This window comes from Orycteropus afer, unplaced genomic scaffold (genome assembly GCF_000298275.1).
Source record: "Orycteropus afer afer isolate SDZICR_OR568_19922 unplaced genomic scaffold, OryAfe1.0 scaffold00094, whole genome shotgun sequence".
Classification (NCBI taxonomy): domain Eukaryota; kingdom Metazoa; phylum Chordata; class Mammalia; order Tubulidentata; family Orycteropodidae; genus Orycteropus; species Orycteropus afer.
The window spans coordinates 9655689-9678042 of NW_006921681.1; the positions used below are offsets into that span (position 1 = coordinate 9655689).

The 22354-nt window shown below is 38.1% G+C and overlaps 1 protein-coding gene across 1 annotated transcript in view; it reads left to right on the top strand.

The window, feature by feature from the left end:
• VPS13D (vacuolar protein sorting 13 homolog D) overlaps positions 1-22354 on the top strand; it is a 435877-nt gene that overhangs the window by 113484 nt on the left and 300039 nt on the right. The window contains exons 24-28 of the mRNA XM_007942672.2: positions 7860-8042; positions 14134-14356; positions 16762-16972; positions 21550-21721; positions 21908-22020. Coding sequence (XP_007940863.1) covers positions 7860-8042; positions 14134-14356; positions 16762-16972; positions 21550-21721; positions 21908-22020 — 902 coding nt within the window. The remainder of the gene's footprint in view (positions 1-7859; positions 8043-14133; positions 14357-16761; positions 16973-21549; positions 21722-21907; positions 22021-22354) is intronic.

Here is a 22354-nt window from a genome sequence, read left to right on the forward strand (position 1 = left end):
TCTGCTAGTTGGGGTTTAGTCTAAATCTGCATCCTTTCCTTCAAGGCTCAGGGGTCCAAGATTATCTTCTGTGTCTGTGTTAATTGGTTTCCGTTTTCTTTGTTGAAGAGGGTCTGTGCAATCCTTCTGCCTAGTCCGCCATCTTGCCCCGCCTCCAGGACTCTATTTCTTGAAGTAGTGTTTTGTAGTTTACTTTGCATAGGTCTTATGTATCCCTGGTAAGATTTATTCCTGGGTATTTTTTCTTTTTGGTAGCTATTATAAATGGTGTTTTCCTTATTTCCTTTTCAAACATCTCTTCATTGATGTAGAGGAATCCAACTGATTTTCTTAGGTTGATCTTATATCCTATCCTTTGCTGAATCTTTCAATTAGCCCCAAGAGGTTTTTCTTTTTTGGTAAGTCTTTTGGTTTTTCTATGTATAGTATCATGTCATCTGCAAATAGAGATAATTTTATTTCTTTGCCAATTTGGATGGCTTTTATTTCTCTATCTTGCCTTATTGCCTTAGCTAGAACTTGTAATACAGTGTTGAATAGAAATGATGATAGAGAGCATCTTTCTCTGGTTCTGTTGTCAAGGGGAATGCTTGAGTCTCTCTCCACTGAGAATAATGTTGGCTATTGGTTTGGCATATATGCCCTTTATTATGTTGAAAAATTTCCCTTCTGTTCCTATTTTACTGAGAGTTTTTTATCAGGAATGGGAGGAATGGGTGTTGGATTTTATCAAATGCCTTTTCTGGATTGATTAATATGATCATGTGCTTCCTTTCCTTTGTTTTATTTATGTGGTGGATGATGTTGATTATTTTTCTAATGTCGAGCCATCCTTGCATATCTAGTATGAATCTCACTTGGTCATGATGTATTATTTTTTTGATATAGTATTGGATTCTATTGGCCAAGACTTTGTTGAAGATTTTTGCATCTATATTCATGAGGGATATTGCTCTGTGCTTTCCTTTTTAGTAATGTCTTTGCTGGTTTTGATACCAGGTTATGCTTGCTTCATAGAATGAGTTTGTGAGTATGCCATCCTTTTTTATGGTCTGAAATAGTTTGAGTAGCATAGGTGTCAGCTCTTCTTTGTGCATTTGATAGAATTCTCCAGTGAGAGAACCAGCTTCTAGTCTTACTGTTTTTTTTCTCTTGTTTTGTTTTCTGGGGAGTTTTTTTTTTTTTTTTTTTTAATGACCTGGTCAATTTCTTCCTTTGTTATGGCTCTGTTCAAATTTTCTACCTCAGTCTGGATTAGTATAGGTAGGTCATGTTTTCTAGGAATTTAAATTTGTCCATTTCTTCTACGTTTTCAAATTTGTTATAGTTCTTCATAGAAGATTCGTTTTACATTCAACAGTTTATGCACATTTTGTTTTGTGACACTGGTTACATACCCCACAGTGTAGCGACTCTCTTGCCACTCCCTCCCTTTGGTTACCTTTTCACTGTGTCCTTCTTGCCTATGCATTCCTGTGTCCCTCCCTTTCTCCCTGTGCAAATTCTTCCCTTTTGATCTCCCATGATTGATTGTTCTAAGGAGTATGTCTTCCTGGTACAGTTGTTTTTAGCTTATATGCCTGTGGATTGTTTGCCTGAGTGTTAAGCCACAAGAATGAGTCCTGTTCCAGGCCTGAAGGCTGACTTGGTGCTATAATCTCAGGGGTTTCACCAGTCCATATCTGATCAGTAAACTTGGTCTGTTTTATGTTTTTTAATTTTGTTCCACATTTTCTCTCCCACTCTACGCAGGATATTCAAGTTTGTTCCATTCCTGAGTGGTTGGTACTGGTAGCCAGGCACCACCATCTAGGTCTTCTGGTCTCAGGGTTTTATAGGCTGAGGTTCTCATGGTCCATTAGTCTTTTGGACTAACTGTTTCCATGCATCTTTGATTTTCTTCACTCTTCTTTGCTCCGGATGAGGAAGATATGGTTGCGTCTTAGATGGCTTGCAAGCTTTTTAGATACCAGTTTCTACTTACTGAAGTAAGATGTAGAACAGTACTTTTGTGGGCTATATTATGCCAGTTAGCAAGGATTGTGAGGATGGTGCAGGAGTGGGAAGTGTTCCCTTCTGTTGCATATAGGGTCTCTATGAGTTGCAAGTGACTCCACAGCACCTAACAACAATAATTGTGCCTAATGAGCTTGATGTCCCATGTAACTTGAGCTTGATGTCCCATGTAACTATGGTCCTGAGCCCACAGGCCCAGCAACTACTCCCTCCCTTAGGTGTGGTTAAGAAGTTAACCTCACTTTGCCCCCTGTTAGCTTTATATTGCATATGGACATTTGTATAGTACATACAAAAAACATATGATGTTGTAATATTATCTGCCAAACCTGTATATATTCCCATTTGCCTGTCTACACCTGATCTTCTTGCTTTTCTACCTATGTATCCACCCATGGACTGGTGTTTACATCATAGTATTCTGTTATCCTTTTTATTTTGGTTGGTTCTATTTTGATGTCACCCATTTCATTTCTTATTCATGTTATTTGCATCTCCTCTTTCTTTTCCTTAGTTAAATTGGCCATTGGTTTGTTGATTTTATTAATCTTTTAGAAGAACCAGCTTCTAGTCTTACTGATTTTTTCTGTTGTTTTGTTTTCTGCTTCGTTTTTTATTATTTCCTTTCTAATGGAGATTATAGGCTTCTTTTGTTGGTCATTTTCTAATTGTAATTGTTGCATTAAGGTATTGATTTTGGTTCTTTTTTCTTTTTTGATGTGTGCATTAATTGCTATAAATTGACCTCTGGTTTCTGTTTTTTTTTTTTTTTAAGGAATTTGTCCACTACATCTAAGGTGTCAATTTATTGACATGAAGTTGTTCATAGGTTTCCTTAGGATTTTTTTTTTTTCCAGTATCTGTAAGTTCTGTCTTGATAGTGGCAATTTTTGTTTTCTTCCTATTTTTCTTAGAGTAATATAACTAGAGGTTGATCAGTTTTATTGATTTTTCAAAATAACCAATTAATTGATTTTTCTTTATTGTTTTAATCTGTATTCTATGTAATAAATGGTTTCAATTTTTTATTATTTTCTCCCTCATTTATAAGTTTAATTTTGTTTTTTTCTTTCTAGCTTCTTCTGGTGGAAGAATGATCTTTGACTATTGAGTTAAAACTTTTATTATTTTCTAAAACAAGTATTTAATACAACAAATTTTTCTCCAAGCCCTGTTGAAGTGTATCCTATATGAATTATAATACGTTATGTTTTCTTTATCGTTTAGGTAAAATATTTTTCTATTTACTTTGTGATTTCTTATTTGACTTATGGGTTATTTAAAAGGATTATGTTTAATATTTTGGGTTTTTTCCATTATCTTTTTGTTACTGATTTCTTATTTAATTGCAGGGTGGTCATTGAATATATACTCTGTGTGATTTCAATTTTAAATTTATGAGGCCTGTAGTATGGCACAGAATATGTTTTCAGTGAATATTCCTTGTCAGTTGAAAAGAATGTGTATTCTAGTTGTTGGATATGTTGTGGTGGTGTTATTAGGTGTTGTCGGGTTGGCTCTGACGCATAGCGGCACCTAACAACAATCACAGACAACATAATCGTCTTTGTAGAAAATCCTAAAGAATCTCTAATATATGAGTTTGAACTAATGAGTGAGTTTAGCAAGATTCCAGGATGCAAGGTCAACATGTAAATGTATAAAAATCAATTATATTTCTTATACTCTTAACATACAACTGTACATTAAAATTTTAAAACAATGATATTTGGAATAGCATAAAAAATATCAAATACCTAGGAGTAAATTGGACAAAAGATGTATTGTTAGCTTGTTAGGTGCCGTCAAGTCAGCTCCGACTCATGGTGACCCTATGTACGACAGAACATAACACTGCCCAGTCCTGTGCCACCCTCAGAATCTTTGCCATACCTGAGCCCGTTATTGCAGCCACTTTGTCAATCCATCTCTTTGAGGGCCTTCTTCTTGTTCGTTGACCCTCCACTTTACCAAGCATGATATCCTTCTTCAGGGAATGGTCCCTTGTGACAACAGGACCAGAGTAGGTGAGATGAAGTCTGGCCATTCTCACTTCTAAGGAGCATTCTGGCTGCACTTCCTCCAGGACAGATTTGTTCGTTCTTCTGGCAGTCCATGGTACTTTCAGTATTCTTCGCCAGCACCACAACTCAATAGCATTAAGTCTTCTTCGATCTTCCTTGTTCACTGCCAGCTCTCACATGCATATGAGGCGATTGAAAATACCATGGCTTGGGTTAGGCGCACCTTAATCTTTACGGAGACATCTTTGCTCTTCATCACTTGAAAGAGGTCTTTTGCAGCAGATTTGGCCAGTGTGATACGTCACCCGATGTCTTGACTGCTGCTTCTATTGGTGTTGATTGTGGAACCAAGTAATATGAAATCTTTGAAAACTTCAATCTTTTCTCCATTTATTGTGATGCTGTTTATTAGTCCAGTTGTGAGAATTTTTGTTTTTTTGTGTTGAGGTGCAATCCATACTGTAGACTGCAGTCTTTAATCTTCATCAGTAAGTGCTTCAAGTCATCTTCACTTTCAGCAAGGAAAGTTGTGTCATCTGCATATCACAAGTTGTTAATGAGTCTTCCTCCAATCCTAATGCCACATTCTTCTTCATATAGTCTAGCTTCTTGGATTATATGTTGAGCACACAGATTGAATAAGTATGGTGAAAGGATACAACCCTGACACACTCCCTTCCTTATTTTAAACCATGCAGCATATACCCTTGTTCTGTTCAAACGACAGCCTCCTGGTCTATGCACAGATTCCTGATGAGCATAATCAAGAGTTCTGGAAGTCCCATAATTTGTTAAGATCCACATAGTTGAATGCTTTTGCATACTCCATAAAATGCAAATAAACATCTTTCTTGTATTCTTTGCTTTCAGCCAAGATCCATCTGACATCAGCAATGATATCCCTCATTCCATGTCCTCTTCTGAATCCAGCTTGCAGTTTTGGAAGTTCCTTGTCAATATACTGCTACAGCCATTTTTAAATTATCTTCAGCAAGATTTTACTTGTGTTTGATGTTAATGATATTGTTTGATAATTTCCACATTCTGTGGGATCACTTTTCTTTGGAATGAGTACAGATATGGATCTCTTCCTGTCAGTTGGCCAGGTAGATGTCTTCCTAATCTCTTGGCATAGACAAGTGAGTGCCTCCAGAGTGGCATCCATTTGTTGAAACATCTCAGTGGGTATTCCATTAATACCTGTAGCCTTGCATTTTGCCAATTCCTTCAGTGCAGCTTCAACTTCTTCCTTCAATACCATTGGTTCTTGATCATATGCCATATCCTGACATGGATGAACACCAACCAGTTCTTTTTGCTCTATACACCAAAAAGTGACTCTGTGTATTCCTTCTATCTTTTTTTGAGGTTTCCTGCATCATTCAATATTTTACCTATAGAATCTGTCAGTATTGCAACTTGAGGCTTGAATTTTGTCTTCAGTTCTTTCAGCTTGAGAAATACCAAGATTGTTCTTCCCTTTTGGTTTTCTAACTCCAGGTCTTTGCACGTTTCATTATAATAATTGACTTTGTCTTCTCGAGCTGTTCTTTGAAATCTTCTGTTCAGCTCTGTTATCTTGTTATTTCCTCCATTTGCTTTAGCTACTTTCTATTCAAGGGCAAGTTTCAGAGTCTCTTCTGACATCTGTTTTAGTCCTTTCTTCCTTTCCTGTCTTTTTAATGACCTTTTGCTTTCTTCACGTATGATGTTCTCGATATCTTCCCACAATTTGTCTGGTCTCTGGTCATTGGTATTCAATGCATCAAATCTTGTCTTTAGATGGTCTCTAAAGTCAGGTGGGATGTAATCAAGGTCATATTTTGGCTCTCATGGATTTGTTTTAATTGTCTTCATCTTCAGCTTGAACTTGCATATGAACAACTGATGATCTGTTCCACAGTCAGCTGCTGGCCTTGTTTTGGCTGAAGATATTGAGCTTCTCCATTGCTTCTTTGCACAGATGTAGTTGATCTGATTCCTGGGTACTTCATGTGATGAAGTCCACATGTATAGCTGTCGTTTGTGTTGTTGAAAAAGTTATTTGCAATGAATAAGTTGTTTGTCTTGCAAAATTCTATCATGAGATTTGCAGCATTATTTCTATCACCAAGGCCATATTTTCCAACTACCGGTGATTCTTTTTCTGTTTCCAACTTTTGTGTTCCAATCACCAGTGATAATCAACACATGTTGGTTGCATGTTTTGTCAACTTCAGAGTGCAGAAGTTGGTAAAAATCTTCAATTTCCTTGTCTTTGGCTTTGGTGGTTGGTGAGTTAATTTGAATAACAGTAGTATTAGCTAGTCTTCCTTGTAGGCATATGGATATTATCCTATCAGTGACAGCATTGTAGTTCAGGATATATCTTGAAACATTCTTTGTGACGATGAATGCCATGCCATTCCTCTTCAATTTGTCATTCACCAGCATAGTAGAACATGTGGTTGTCTAACTCAGAATGGCCAAAACCGGTCCATTTCAGCTCACTAATGCCTACGATATCGATCCTTTTGCATTTCATTTCATTTTTGACAACTTCCAATTTTCCTATATTAATACTAGGGTATAGAATTCTAGAAATGTCAATTAGATATAATTGGTTGATAGTATTGTTGAAGTGCTACTGATTTTCTGTCTTATTTTTTTTGTCTATTAGAGAGTGATTTTGAAATCTGTTAGTTTTTCTTCCAACAAAACATATATTTTGAACTGTTACCAGGGGTATTCATATTTATGTGCTGTGCTGTGTTCTTGATGAATTGACCCTATGGAATGTTATTCTTTTTCCTAAAGTTTGTTTTCTTCATATTAATATAGCCACTCCAACTTTTCTATGATTAGTGGTTTTACATTATATATACTTAAGCTATTATTTTACTTTTATGTACTTGTGTGTTTTTATTTGTAGTACATTTCTTACAGATAGAATATACTTGTGTCTTACTTTTTTTTTTTTTTTAATCTCTCTCTTTTAATTGGCCTGCTTATTCCCTTTGCATTTAATATGATCACTGATATGGTTTGGGATTATGCCTATCATCCTGCTATTTGTTTTGTATTTGTCTCATATCTTACTTTCTCCTTCTCAGTACCATTTTAACTATTATTCTTTGTTAACCTAATCTATGAGGATCAACTTGATTGTAATTAATTTGATTGAATTTGTTTCTTTCCTCTGCTTCTACTAATTGATTATTAAATGTTAATCATCAATGAAATTCTAAATCGTAGATAACAGAAGTTTTGAAAGGATGAACAGGAAAATCTTTCGACTTGGAATTATGCACATAGTGTACAATCAGTTAAATTCATTGACAGATAACTGTAATTTTTTTTTGCCTTTTCTACTGTTTATTTTCCCTTTTGTGGCTGGATTCAGAGAATCTAAGTTTTTTTTTTTTAAGATTTTATTTATTTTTTTTTTATTATTTTTATTTTAAGAGCTTGTTTTACATTCAATGTAACAGATACATTTAGTTTCATTCCCCATTTGCCATGTCCAACCCTAACCCAGTCTCCTCCCCTCCCTCCCCTCCCCCTGTGCTCCTCATAATTATACACTCCTGTTTGACCTGCATTTCCTCAGTTTCAATGTTGGTCCTCTGGTGTCCCATGGTCTATTGCTCTAAGTAAGGGATGTATTACCATAGAGTATGTGGGTGCGACATCGTGGGTTGAGTGGTCTGTGTGTATATCTTGTTATTTTTAAGAGCACGCAATTTTATAAATTTGTGAAACTTTTGGGTACCTGAGGTTATTTAATTGTAAAATTAGGCAGTTTGTTAGCCACTGAATCAGTTTTCCTTCCTCTTTCAGGTGAGAGATCAAGCCCAGCGTGGTTCCCGTGTTCTCCTGGATATTGAGGCTGGTGCTCCTGTTCTCCTTATCCCAGAAAGTTCTAGATCAAATAGTCTGATTGTAGCAAATTTGGGGAAATTGAAAGTCAAGAACAAGTTTCTCTTTGCTGGTTTTCCTGGAACCTTTTCCTTACAAGATAAGGTGAGCAATCTGTGTGCATTTCTTATTCATTCAACTAGTATTTGAACACCATTTGAAAAATTCATATGCTGCCATGATAAGATCCTTAACTGTTGTCACTTTGTAATGCATGTGGCTTAAAGAATTTTTTTAATACTTTATTGACATTTCAGTGAACCTTTAGCAAAAGTATTATAAATTATAACCCTTTCTAATTGTATGTGGTAACTTGTTCTGTGAACAAATCAATAAATATAAAACCTTCCAACTTTTATAATGCTTTCCTTGTAATATTAACTTTTTGTTCTATGTGGGTTCCCCCTGCCCCCTGAGGACCTGATTTGTGTCTTAGTTATTTGAGTAATTTAGATAATCTGAAATTATTTAAACATATCTTAGTAATAATAAAATCTTATACAGTTTAAAATTATTTTAGTATCTGTATCTTATGATAACATTCAGAGATAATCAGGATAAGGATTGTTATTTTCATTTTACACTTGAGAAAACTAGGATTCATTGAGGATAAGCAATTGAAATATCTAGTGAATCACAGACTCCTAGTGCTGAGAGGACTTTGGAGATGGTGTAACTAATCTGCTTCCACTCATTTTTGCAGTTGAGGAAACTGAGTGACATTGCTGGAACTAGAGATGAGGTCTTGTTCTTGGTGTGTGTTTTCACTGCTCTTGCTGGTTTCCAGCCAACTTTCTCAGTCTGTCTGCTCATTCAGTGAAAACTTGTTTTGACACATCAGAAACACATTTACTGAGATTTTCAGCTAGTTGTGCTCCTGTTTAGTCTAATAGCCAATAACATAGGGAGATAAATGGTCTTTGAGAAGGAAGATATGCCTATGATTTGATCATAAAATGTTAAGACTGACAATAAATATTTGATATTTGATATTTGTTGAATGCTTATTATACATGAGACTGTGCTAAGCCCTTTATATATTTGTTCTTTTTTTTTTTTTTTTTAAATTAACAACCTGAAAGGTATGTAGTATTATTAACACCATCTTTCCTAATAAAGAAATTGAGACTTAGAAAGATACAGTAAATTACTTTGGATTATATAGCTAGTAAGCTGAGTAAGTGTATTCCTCAGACTTTGCTGACTTCAAGAGCTCTAGACTCTTATATAATTCTTCCTCTCAGTATTATAGTTAGTTTTATTTGAGGAAAGTAAACTGGAAAAAGCTATTCCTGGGCTATATCTTATTGGCCCTTTTCTGAATAGCTGTAATTCTTTTGAATTTTCTGAAAGGCACAACCGGCTGTAAGTTCATTAAAATAACTTAGAAGAATTACAGGGATTATTACAGAAAAACAATACATTTGAGCAGTAACTATTTACGTCTCTATGTATCAAGGGAGAAGAAAATGAAAGGTAGGGACTGGGATGATAGGCCCACTAAAACTTTGCCAAGGACCTCCACTATGCTCAGAAAATAACAAGAACACTCTATTTGTTAGCAACTTCCATAATCAATAGTGTTATTATTATTTTCAAATTTATTATCTTCATATTTTTCTTCTTTAATTTTACTTTTCACTCATCCATTTACATATTATTACTGACCTAAACATCCTCAACCATAACTGCTTGATTCATTGAGTGAGAGTGTATAGAGTAAGAAGAGTGAAGACAAGGCAAGGAGAACCATGTGAACCCTATTCATGTAATATTACCCTGTGCTCTTGACCCAGACTGAGGGTGTTTGGGTGAAGAGTTAGAGGGCAAGTTGTCCATATATCACCTCACTTACAGATATTGAGATAAAGCAGATTCAGTGATCCAGTGCCATTAGCAGAGGGTGAAACCAAAAAAGCGTTGCAGAATAAAGAGCATAACGAGGTTCATACATGTCTCATAGGTATAACTCCACACAGAGAGCTAATGATTGAGAACTTTCTCATTTACCTTGTGGTTTATGCTGTAGTAGCCTTCACAGTAGATTTATGTATCTTCATGTTGGAATAATAGATAGACCTGACTGCCAGAGGCTGCTTTGATAGGTTGAAACAAACAGGCTTTACCTATGTTTTTCTAAGACAATAAGATTAAAGTCAACCATAATTGGTCTTTCATAGTAGGCCTTATAGAGGGCTGGTAACCTTGGTCTTAATGAAGGAAATATGTTTCCATAGTAGACATAAGTAATTAGCTGTTCACATACTAGAGTGTTAAAGACCATAAAAGATCTATTTGTTAAAAAAAAGTTTGATAACTATGTTACAGTAGTCTTATTTAATTTTCCTTAGTATTAGTATTGATATTTATAAGTAACATGACTAGATTTTACACAAATGAGTCAGAACTTATATTTGCACATAAACATTTTCACCTATTGCTACCTCAGGATGCTACATCTTTGTTCTAACTCTGCTGCCGTTACTACCTAGAGGAGAATTAAATTCCACTTTGGGAAGTGCCTTTTGAGCCTAAAATAAATTCTTTGGAATGTATTTGTGATAAAGCTTTGTTTTGAGACTAGACTAAATGTTTTAGGAAGAGATCAGTTAGAGCCAGATTTGGGTGATTCAGAGAGGCAATGACAGTTTTGCTTCTCCACCCTTCCTTGGTAGGAACAGGACTGTGTGTCTACGTCAGATACATCTTTATGTGGGCTCATGAGCTGACTTTGGAGTTAGCCTTTGAAGAATTACCAAAAGAGTTCAAGAAATTTCTACAGAAGGGCTTCTGTTTTGTTAATAAACCATATAGTTGGTAGCATTTTAATGGAAAAATTTCCCTGTATTTGTTTTTGAGGATTTCCTTTTAAGTGGCAGTGCATACAAGGATCGCTTTTTTTGTCAAGGTATAATATTGCTTTTTTGCTTCCTGGTTATTTTGAAAAACCTTGTGGGATTCAGCAGTCAATTCACATTCATGTGCTTAAAAAAATAAAAAAAAACAACCTTATTTCCTTAAAATATTTCCTTACTTGAGAAAACCTGCTTACCAAATTTGTTTGTGTGAATTATTTTTCTCCCTTTCAGAGGAGTCCTTCTTAAGGACCATTAATAACACTTTCTTTATTTTAGCCCTGTTGTTGTTATGTGCTGTCGAGTTGGACTGACTCATAGCAACCCCTCCTTGGGTTTCCAAGGCAGTATCACTACAGAAGTAGATTGCCCAACCTTCTTTCCTAGCCCTAGTTGGTACTTTTCTTGGCGATCTTTTTTTATTTCCTTAAATCTTAGGAAAACTTGATCTTGTTACGTATCAGTGATTCTTCTGTAGAATTCCATAAGGGCTGCTTGAAGTGTGTTGCTTGTTAAAAGTATTTGTGATCACGTAAACATCTCTTCCCTCTGCACATAAGCAGTCACATGGAACTGACTTAGGTCTGTATGAAGTGAATAATTGCCTTCTTCATGAAGATCACTTTGCATTTACATCGGCCCTTTAATACATTTGCACATGTGAGGTTTGTCTAATGTGCATTCCGGTGGTTAAAGAGCAGGAAATAATCTTGAAGTCAAAGCTTGCAGAGGGTTATTTATCCTTGCGTTCCATGACTCCTGTGTGTTTAGAATTGTTTTACATAAATCCATGTTTTAATGGGTGCAGAATGGAATTTTTCACATATCTTTTCCTTCCATTTTTCTCAACCAAAGGTAGTATTTAAACCATAATCTCTAAATCAGATACTTTCAAAGGCTTTGAGTTAATCTCCTCAAGCCATTGATTTATTTAAACTAACTACAGTGAGGCTGTAGAGATGAATGAAATGAAAGCGCAACAAGCACTATCCAGAGTTTAAATAAACTAAACAGGAAGGAAGGTTTTTATAATGGAATGCTTAAATAATAGCATTTACCTAGTAATTTGCCTTGCCTTCCAGCCCCCAAAATATCTTGGCAGAAGGGACAAGGTTGTAGTCACTTTTTGGGCACAGCCAGCTACCCAGAGGGAGTGAGTAGTCGGACCTGTGGGCTCGGGACCATAGTCGCAGTGGACATCAAGCTCAATTGGCATAACTTACTACACAAAGCGTTGTTCCACCTCCTACTTTGGTGAATAGCAACTGGGATCTTAAAAGCTTACGCAGCCATCTAGATGCAACAATGGGTCTCTCCTGTCCAGAGCAAAGAAGAAGGAAGCAAACCAAAGATGCATGGAAATAATTAGTCCAAGCGACTGGTACACCACGTGAGCCTCAGCCTATGAAACCGGAAAACTAGATAGTGCCTGGCTACCACTGTCAACCACTCAGAGGGGGATCTATGTAGGAGATCCTGGATAGAGTGGAAGAACAATGTGAAACAAAACTCAAAATCATTTGGAAAAAAAAGGACCAAGTTTGCTGGTCTGATAGAGCCTGATGGAACCCCTGAGACTGTGGCCTCTAGCTGCCCTTCATGTCTGGAATTGAACTCACTCCCTGTGGCTTCCAGCCAAACAAAAGATAGGCATATGAGGTGAACATTTATACTAGGTAGATACACTCCTTGGAGAGATCAATCATGGGAGAATAAAAGGGCTGTTTATGCACAGGGACATAGCTCAGGGGACAGGAGTGCGTGGAGGGAAGGACACAGGGAAGAGGTAACTATGGGAGAAAATGGGAGGAGAGCCGTTGCACTGTGGTAAATTATAGTCAATATCATGAGACAAAGTATATATGAACTGCTGTATGGAAAATGAATTTGCTTATAAACTTTCACTCAAATCTCTCTCTTTCTCTTTCTCTCTCTCTCTCTCTCTCTCTCTCTCTCTCTCACACACACACACACACACACACACAATCTTGGCAGAAAGTAAGAACTGCTTTCTTTTACTGCTGCTGTGATCACCACTCCAGGTATCTGTGGAGAGCAGTATTGTTATCTCCTTTTCAAAAGCTGAGAGGAGTAAACGTGTAAGGCAGCACTGGAGGGATAGCCGTCTTTCCCTCTTCCCAACTGGCATGTAAGAATGGATAGATTAGGACAAATTGATGATATAGAAGCTGTACAGATGGGTAGTTCTGAGACTTGTGTGAAGAGACCTTGGGAAGCTTAAAAGTCAGTTATTGAATCATTCTGGTGTTTGGACTTATCCTGTTAGCAATTAATGGAAAGTACTAAGTATGTAAGGAGCTCTGGTGGCGTAGTGCCTAAAGCATTTGACTGCTAATCAGAAGGCTGGAAGTTGAAACCCACCAGCCATTCCTCGGAAGGAAGATTGGGCAATCTACTTTTGTAGTGATACTGCCTCGGGAAACCCAAGGAGGGGTCGCTAGAAGTTGGATCTGACTTGATGGCAGCGAGTTTAAGTATGTAAGAAAAGTGTGTAGCATTTTCAGTAGTATATGGAGTCTATTTTATTCTATTTCCAAACCAAACTCACTGCTGTTGAGTCGTATCCGACTAATATCGACTCCTCCTTGGGTTTCCGAGGCAGTATCACCATGGAAGTAGATGGCCCAACCTTCTTTCCGAGGAGTGGCTGGTGGGTTTGAACTGCCAATGTCTGGTTAGCAGTCAAATGCCTTAGGCACTACGCCACCAGAGCTCCTTATTCTGTATTAGCACTTCTTAATTTTTATGCTCTTGAGCGGAAACATAACAGAAATGGTGTAATAAGCTCCTGTGTTTTCCAATTTGTTTCCTTGCCATACTTACTTAGAAAGATGAGAAAGCATATCTCATGAGGGGAAACTTCTAGAAAGTACAGGTACATTGCCATCTTAATTCCATATGGACCATATTGATATTAGACACATTTTTTAAAAAAGATAAGAAGCCCCTAAGGAAAGCACCAGTGTGCCATAAGTCTGAGAGATTTGCTTTTGTAGCTTCAGTAGAGCACATGATGCAATTAGATCTTGACATTTACTCTTCATTCAAAAGATAATATTTTCCTACAAAATTACTATCGTTTTTAGTGGGTGTTGAGTTATATGTAATGTATATGTAACATCTCTGCAAATAATTACATGTGGAAATAAATATGCTGATCCTGTTACCCTTCTGTCCATGGGATTTGGGAGGCTGAAGGAAGTGGCAAATGTTACCAACCGTAGACTGGGACTTCTGGGATTTTAAAGATACAGTCACACATCCTCCCACCTCCAACCATCATTCCTGAATTCTAGTTTTATTTATTTTTATTCTCCCAGGAATCTGTCCCTTCAGCTTCCCCAGTGTGTACTCCCAAACATATTATGAAGAAAATGACAAGCACAGAAGACCCCAAGGGGCCCCATTCTGAGGGGTTCTTCATGATGCCTCCTGCTGGAATGAGTCTAGGCTGCCTGAAGAGTGAGTTTGTGCCAAGGACCTCAACCAAGCAGCACGGGCAACAAGCCACACCCTCTGTCAGCCAAGTTTCCAGTAGTCCAGGTAAGAGAAGAGGAGAGCCACGTAGGGAGGGTGGGGAGATTTGTCAGACTGTCCCAAGAACCTAAGGCAGATGTGTTATGTACACATAGACACTGACAAAGAATAGAATTTCTTTAGTGATAATCTGATTTGATATTCCTTTAGAAGATTTAACAATCTTAGGAGGTAACTAGCATTGGATAACTTCCCTAATACATTTTAGATTGTCTGTTAGGACTTTTTTTCTGTAGTTCAAGATAGTTGCCACTAGATGGTGATAGAGTAACCAGACTGATTCCTGCATTCTTATAAGCTGCAATCCAGACACCACCAAAAACCAAACCCATGGCCATCGGCTCTATGGTCACTCATAGTGACCCTATGGGATAGAATAGAATTATCCCATAGGTTTCCAAGGCTGTAAATATTTATAGAAGCAAGACTGCCTCATCTTTCTCCTATGGAATGGCTAGTGGTTCAAACTGCTGACCTTTTGGAAGAAGCTGAATGTTTTACCACTGTGCTCCTATCCAGACAATAATTGTAAAATAAAATAAAAAAGAAGCCTTTAAAAAAATGTCAGTGTGACTTAGGTAACAATAGAAATATTATCAGTAACAGCTTTTTAAAAGATAAGAAGCATCTATTTGTGGGTACTCTTCTCTAGAATATAACAATTAATTATTCCAAATGAGAGCCTGATTTTGGCCTTTCTGTTTTTAAATGTGCTCTGAATGAGTAATGGATATACTGTGTAAGAGAGGGGAAATTGAATGATTAGCTAGGGAGATCAGTCCAAAATGATTGGACTTTGAGAGCTGTAGGACACTATGCTGAGGGTGGCTGCTACTTATTTCTGGAATTCCCCTATTAATGATACACTGCCTTAGATTAAAGCAGTGGTTTCCATATTGCTTCTTTGTGTTCCTAGGGAATTGCTAAAACCCTCGATCCCTGTTCCCTACTCCTTCAAGCAGATTAGCTGTACTTTGATCTATTTCATATATTTTTCAGTATAATCAGCTAGACAAGAGCTGTTTATTCAGTGCCTGCTTAACATCAGGTGTTGTAATATTTGTTCCAAGGTATATCAACATGCAAGGTTAGACATGGTTCTTACTACCATGAAATTTACAGGCTAATAGGAAAGACACTGAATAAACATATACATATCTAAATAGAGATTATGATAAATGTTATGAAGGGGAAGATCGACTAATATAAGACAAAGGAATGGAGAGGAACCAATTTAGATTGAAATGGGAGGGTCATGATATAGGTAAGGTTGTCCAGGTAGCAAACATCTGGGCATTTTTGGGGAGACAAAGGGCAGTAAAAGAATGAAACACAAACATCCCAGTGAGAACAGCTAAATTATGTCATTAATCCAGACAGAAAGTAAAAAAGGGAAATTAAATGACTTGCCCACGCCCAAGAGCTATGAAGGGAGTGGCCAGAGAGGGATTAAAGTCATACTTAGTGAGCAAGGGGGAGAATGGTTTGACATGAGTGTCTTTTAGGAATTCTGGGGAGTTTTACATAAAGAATTTCAAATTAAACATGGCCATTAAAGTATATAAAAAGACCTCTCATGGTGCAGTGGTTAAGGCATTCAGCTGCTAATCAAAAGGTCAGCAATCTGAACCCCCACAAGAAAAGGATGAGGCATCTACTTCCATAAAGATTTGCGGAAACCCTTTGGAGCAGTTCTGCTCTGTCCTTTGGGTTACTGTGAGTCAAAATTGACTGGGCAGTGGGTTTGGTTTTTGGGTAGTGTATAAAGGAAGGGAATGTGTGGTTTGATTTCTTTTCTGAAAGATTACTCAGGGTTTGTGTGTGTGTGTGTGTGTGTGGGAAATGGGGAATGGATTTGTGAGGGCCAGAATGAATCTTAGTAGGTATATTGGATGATCTAGGCAAGAATGAAGGTGATTTGGATTTAGATGAGTGGTAGAGGAAATAGTTACATGTAATTTTTGTTTGAAAAAGCATCTGTAGCTGGAAAGAATGTAAATCTTTGGGTAACATTGTTTCTCCATGAGACCCTGTTGAATATTGTTGGGAGGGATTGTGTGTTAAATTATATTTAGTCATGATCACTTTAGCCTCAGTTAGTGTTTCACATAGGAATGAGACACTGAGAGGACAGGATATGCCGATGTGTGTTTGGTGTAGAGGCCAGCTAGGCAGAAAAGATTCAGCATGTGAGAAACATTGCTGAATTGAGAAATCGTGGGCCATAATGGAGACATCTGGACAGCCCATTTTCAAGATGGTGCTGGGTAGTGGTAAGCAGGAAAAGACAAGCAGTTCTAAATGTTTTCTAGAGACTGAATGAACTTTGTTTAGCTTTATGGTTTTGTTCAGGGCTGGCCTTCTCTGGTTCCTGTTTTCTCAATCACCTCTCTCTCCTTGGGTCCTTATAGAAGACCATGTCTGCCTGCTGGATTGCATTGTTGTGGACCTACAGGACATGGACATCTTTGCTGCAGAGAGGCATCCGCGAGAATACTCTAAGGCTTTGGAGGGCAACAGTGGCGACCTGATCTTCCCCTCCTATTTTGTGCGACAGACAGGAGGAAGCCTTTTAACTGAGCCTTGTAGGCTGAAATTGCAGGTGGAAAGGAATTTGGATAAGTGAGTGTTTACATCTGAATAACTGTCTGTTGTAAGTAGATTCTTAATAACTTGGAAATCAGTGCTGTTAAGGTAAATCTGGAAGAACACAGGTATTCACTTCTTTTTCTATTTAACAGATAAATTTGAGTCCCTGCTATGTGTTAGACATGAGGGGCTACTATGATGAAAGAAACAGTTTTGGTCCTTGGGAACTTACTTTCTGTTAAGGGTTATAGGAAGGCAAGTAGAGAATCTAATATAGTGTATGGATCAATGTTATATACTTGCTATAGGAAGATAGCATCAGGTGCTTTGGGAACAAAGAAGAAGGGCCCTGAATGTAACATGGATTTTTTTTTTGGGGGGGGGGCAGGTAGCAAGGGCAAGAAAAGTATTCTAAAAGAGGTGGCATTGGATTATGTGTGCTATTGGATTATGGTGTATTAAGTATTTTAAAAGAGGTGGCATTGGATTATGTGTGCCATTGACAATAGATCCTGTTATTTATACCAGTCAGTCTAATTGTTGAGGTGCAGTTTTGCCTATTTCTGTCCATTTAGCTATTGGAGAGTACTCCATAAATACTGCTGAATTGACCCTAGTTTACCTTTTTATTGGCCTTGATATATAGGATGCTTATTTCTATAGTTGAGAACATTGCTTCAGTTGTCATTAGTTCATATCTGGCTGGGAAACTTTTTCAAAATACAGATTCCCAGACTCTGCCTGAAACTGATAGTATCTGATTCTCAAGGCTGATGCTCAAGTATATTTTATTTAACAAGATCCTCTGGTGGTACTTTTGCCAGCCTGACCCAGGATAGGGAACCACTGGTTATAGTGTGTGAGATCTCTCAGTTTGAGGCATTAGTTCTTTTTTTTTTTTTTTTTTTAATTGTGATTTGGGTGAAGATTTACAGAGCAAATTCACTTTCCATACAGCAGTTCACCTGTACTTTGTCTCATGTCATTGACCACAGTTTAACACAATGCAACAGCTCCCCTCCTACTTCTTCCCTATTGTTACCTCTTCCCAGTGTCCATCCCTCCATATACTCCTGGTCCCTGAGCTGTCTCCCTGTGCATAAGCAGCCCTTCTTTCTCCCATGATTGTTCTCTCCAAAGAGTGTATCTACTTGAGGTAAATGTTCAACTCATATGCCTGTATTTTGTTTGGCTGGAAACCACAGGTGTGGGTTTAATTCCAGAACTGAAGGGCAGCTAGGGGCCATAGTCTCAGTGGTTCCACCAGGCTCTATCAGACCAGCAAACTTGGTCTCCCCCCCTTTTTTTTTCTCCAAATGATTTTGAGTTTTGTTCCACATTGTTCTCCCTGTCTATCAAGGATCTCCTACATAGATCCCCTTCCAAGTGGATGACAGTGGTAGCCGGGCACCATCTAGTTCTTCTGGTCTCATAGTTGTATAGGCGGCAGATTGGATGGTGTACCAGTCTCTAGGACTAATTGTTTCCATAATTTTGGTTTTCTTCATTCTTCTTTGCTCTGGATGAGGAGAGACCCATCGTTGCATCTAGATGGCAGCTTGCTAGATTTTAAGATCCCAGTCGCTACTCGCCAAAGTAGGAGGTGGAACAATGTTTTGTATAGTATGTTATGTGAGGCATTAGTTTTGAAAGAAGCTGCAACATTTATATCTCAGCTCTAGGGAAAGAGGTGTGACTATAGAGTAATGAAAGAGATTTTCATTTGTGGCATTTTGGAAAGCAGTCTCATTACTTGTGCAGAGTATGACTTTTTCCCTCCCTGGCCACTCCCTTCATAGTTCTTGCTTGGGCGAGTCATTTCATGTCCCTTTTTTAGTTTCTCTCTGGATTGATGATACCATTTAGCCATTCTTACTGGGATGTTTGTGCTTCATTCTTTCTTGTTATTCAAGTGCTCCCTGGCTGGGGTTCAGTTATGGTTGGCATGGGCTGTATTTGGGTTTATCAGCTTAGCAGTCTTAAGAGGAGCTTTATTATTTTTAGAAATTTTTGAACACTTTGTTTTCTTTTCAAGCAAAAAAAAGTGCCTTGCTACTCTGCTTATCTAAACGTTACCCACATCCATCAGTGTTTCCGTACAGATAATTATGCTCTGTTGGCCCAGATAGCAGGTATTACTGAACACAAGGTGTTCTATGAGCTACTTACATCACAGCAATGTACTTGGTAGCCCTTTCCTGTGTTTCTTTCTTAATTGCATCATTGGTTTTAAACTTCTTATATGTAGGTTCTCTCTGTAGACAAAGTGATTTTTCATATTCTTATTCCACTTCAAATACTAACCCTCTACTTTGTCTTTTCAGAACATAGTGTCTAAAACCAAAACCAAAACCACTGCCATCAAGTTGATTCCAACTCACAGCAACCATATAGGACAGAGTGGAACTGCCCCATAGGGTTTCCAAGGCTGTAATCTTTACAGAAGCAGACTGCCTCATCTTTCTCCCATGGAGTGGCTGGTGGGTTTGAACTGCTGACTTATTGGTTAGAAGCCAGATGCTTTAACCACTGTGTTATCAGAGCTCCTCATAGTGTCTATAGGATCCAGAATCTCCTCTTCATCTATGTGCATTTATAGCAAGTCCTTTAGTGTTTGAATAAGGTATTTGCTCCCCCTGTAGCAGTGTTTAAAGGATTCGTGGTGGTGCAGTGGTTAAGCACTCAGTGGCATTCTGCTTCTGTAAAATTTCAGAGCCTTGGAAACTCTATAGGGGCAGTTCTACTCTGTCCTATATGGTCACTGTGAGTTGAAATTGACTGATAGGTTTGGCTTAGCAGTGGTTAAACACTCAGCTATTAACCAAAAACTTGGCAGTTTGAACCTACCAGATGCTCTGTGGAAAAAAGATGTGATAGTCTGTTTCTGTAGATTACAGCCTTGGAAGCTCTCTGGGGTAGTTCTACTCTGTCCTATATAGTCGTTATGAGTCATAATTGACTCGATGGCAATTTTTTTTTTTTTTGTCTTTAAGCATTTTTTTAATGTTCAGCTTTGTTACTGCCCATCTGCTTAAGCAATTTCTCTTAGAAAGATCAGCACAAGGCCAGTCCCCATGAGTCGTAGGTTAAAGATGTCCCAAATGTCCAAACTGCCGTGCCACTCCATCATTTCAGACATTAACCCCTCCTCCTCCTCCCAGTAATCTCCCCTATCTTAGGGTTCTGTATTTCACTGTAACACCTCACAGAACTCACAGACACCCAAGGGTTCGTCCCACATAGTGGTGGAGGCTGGCAGGCTGGCGAGTCCCAGGTCTGTGAGTGGGTCTGGAGGATCCTCCCAATTCTCAGGGTTTGATGAACCTCGATCAGCAGATCAGGTGACAGCTGCTGTCCCAAATCCAGGGGTGAGATGAGGATGATCCACCACCAGAACCAGAGCAAGAAGAGGGCGAACTTTCCCAGGAGATTCGTAGATATACCCTCAAGGAAGCTAAGGGTGGTGATTTGAGTTATACCCTCCAGCAAGGCAGGACTCAAGACGTATCCCACCTATGTTGCTCCCAGAGAAATAACCCAAGTGGATGGCTTTAACAATCAGCAGCTCAAGGCAAATCCCACCACAAAGCCAATTGCCACTCATTATAGGGAACGACTACTACCAGCTGCCCAGCCAAGTTGACACCCGACCTTACCTAACACACCACCCCAAAAAGGCATGGATAATAGGATTTACAAGGAGCTCTAGTTCCATAGTGCCTAAGGCACTTGACTGCTAAACAGAAGGCTGATGGTTCAAACCCACCAGCCACTCCTGGGAAGGAAGGGCAATCTACTTTCATAGTGATACTGCCTTGGAAACCCAAGGAGGGGTCACTACGAATCAGGGCTGACTCAACGGCACATGACAACAACAACAAATATGATTTACAATACACCACATAATGGAGGACAATGGCTACAAGGGCTATATCAAGCAATTCACACCATCCCAGCTGAAATGGATAACTTACTCTGATTTGATTCTTATGTGTAGTCTGGGTTCAGTATGAAACACTGGTTTCTTCCTTTAAAATAAAAACAAGAACAAACCAGTTGCTGTTGAGTCAACCCCAATTCATGGTGATCCCATGTGTGTGAGAATAGAACCATGCTCCATAGAGTTTTTAGTGGCTGACTTTTTTGGAATTGGATTACCAGGACTTTCTTTTGAGGTGCTCTGAGTAGATGCAAACTACCAAACTTTTGTTTAGCAGCTGGACATCTTAACCATTTCTACCACCCAGAGACTCCATTGTCCTTTAGTTGCCACTAAACACTGTAGAGTTAAATAAAGAGTTGGACATCTTTTCCTTACTATAATGTTAAGCAATTTCTGAGCATCGTGAGGCCTTTTCTTACTAAGAGATTAGTTAGATCATTATATTAGATTTAAGGACTTGCTACATGAAAACTTTGGGAGAAAAAGGGAGTAAAGGAAACTCAGTCATACTAACTTGCTTCATTTAGAACCACATGAAATTTTTGTCATTGGAAATTAGAAATTAACTGATTGCTAATGTAGTTTAGCTGTCATATTTGGGTATGAGCAATGTCATCACTAAGTTAGTGACTTGTTTGTGAAAGTGACCTTTTTTCTTTTTTTATAGGGAAATAAGTCATACTGTACCAGACATATCTATCCATGGCAACCTATCCTCAGTCCACTGCTCCCTGGATTTGTATAAGTATAAGTTGATTCGTGGGTTATTAGAGAACAACCTTGGAGAGCCCATAGAGGAATTCATGCGGCCTTATGATTTGCAAGATCCAAGAATTCTTGTGAGTGAGACTTTCTGTTATTCCCTAACTCAGTCTCATCTCTGTATGTAGTAACTCTTTGGAGATAGCCCTCAGACTCAACCTGGGGAAGAAGGTGGAACAAGCAAATTAGATTTCTTGTTGTGTTAAGTAAATTTTTAGGTTGACATCTTTAATTAGAAATTGATCCATACTTTCCTTTTGCAGACTGTTCTGAGTGGAGAAGTATACACTTGTATGTGTTTCCTCATTGATATGGTAAATGTGAGTCTGGAGCTTAAAGATCCAAAAGGAAAAGAAAGTGCTGGGTCCCTAGCCAGGTATGGCTTTATTGATACTTTTTTACTTTCAGTAATGACAATAGTAATCCAAATAATACACAGAGTTTTTTTGCATTCATATAGAGCAGAGGTTGCAGAATGGTGGTCCACAGGCTGAGTGTGGTCTGCAGAATGCCTTGATTGCTCTACACAGTGCTTTTTAAAGGTTTAACTTGATTGCTACATCAGTCAGGATGAGATAGGTTATGCTTTATAACAAAATCATTGGCATCAACTGAACATTGTGAAAATGTCAGTTCTACCCAAAGCAATCTATACATTCAATGCAATCCCAATCCAGATCCCATCAACATTCTTTAGGGATATGGAAAAA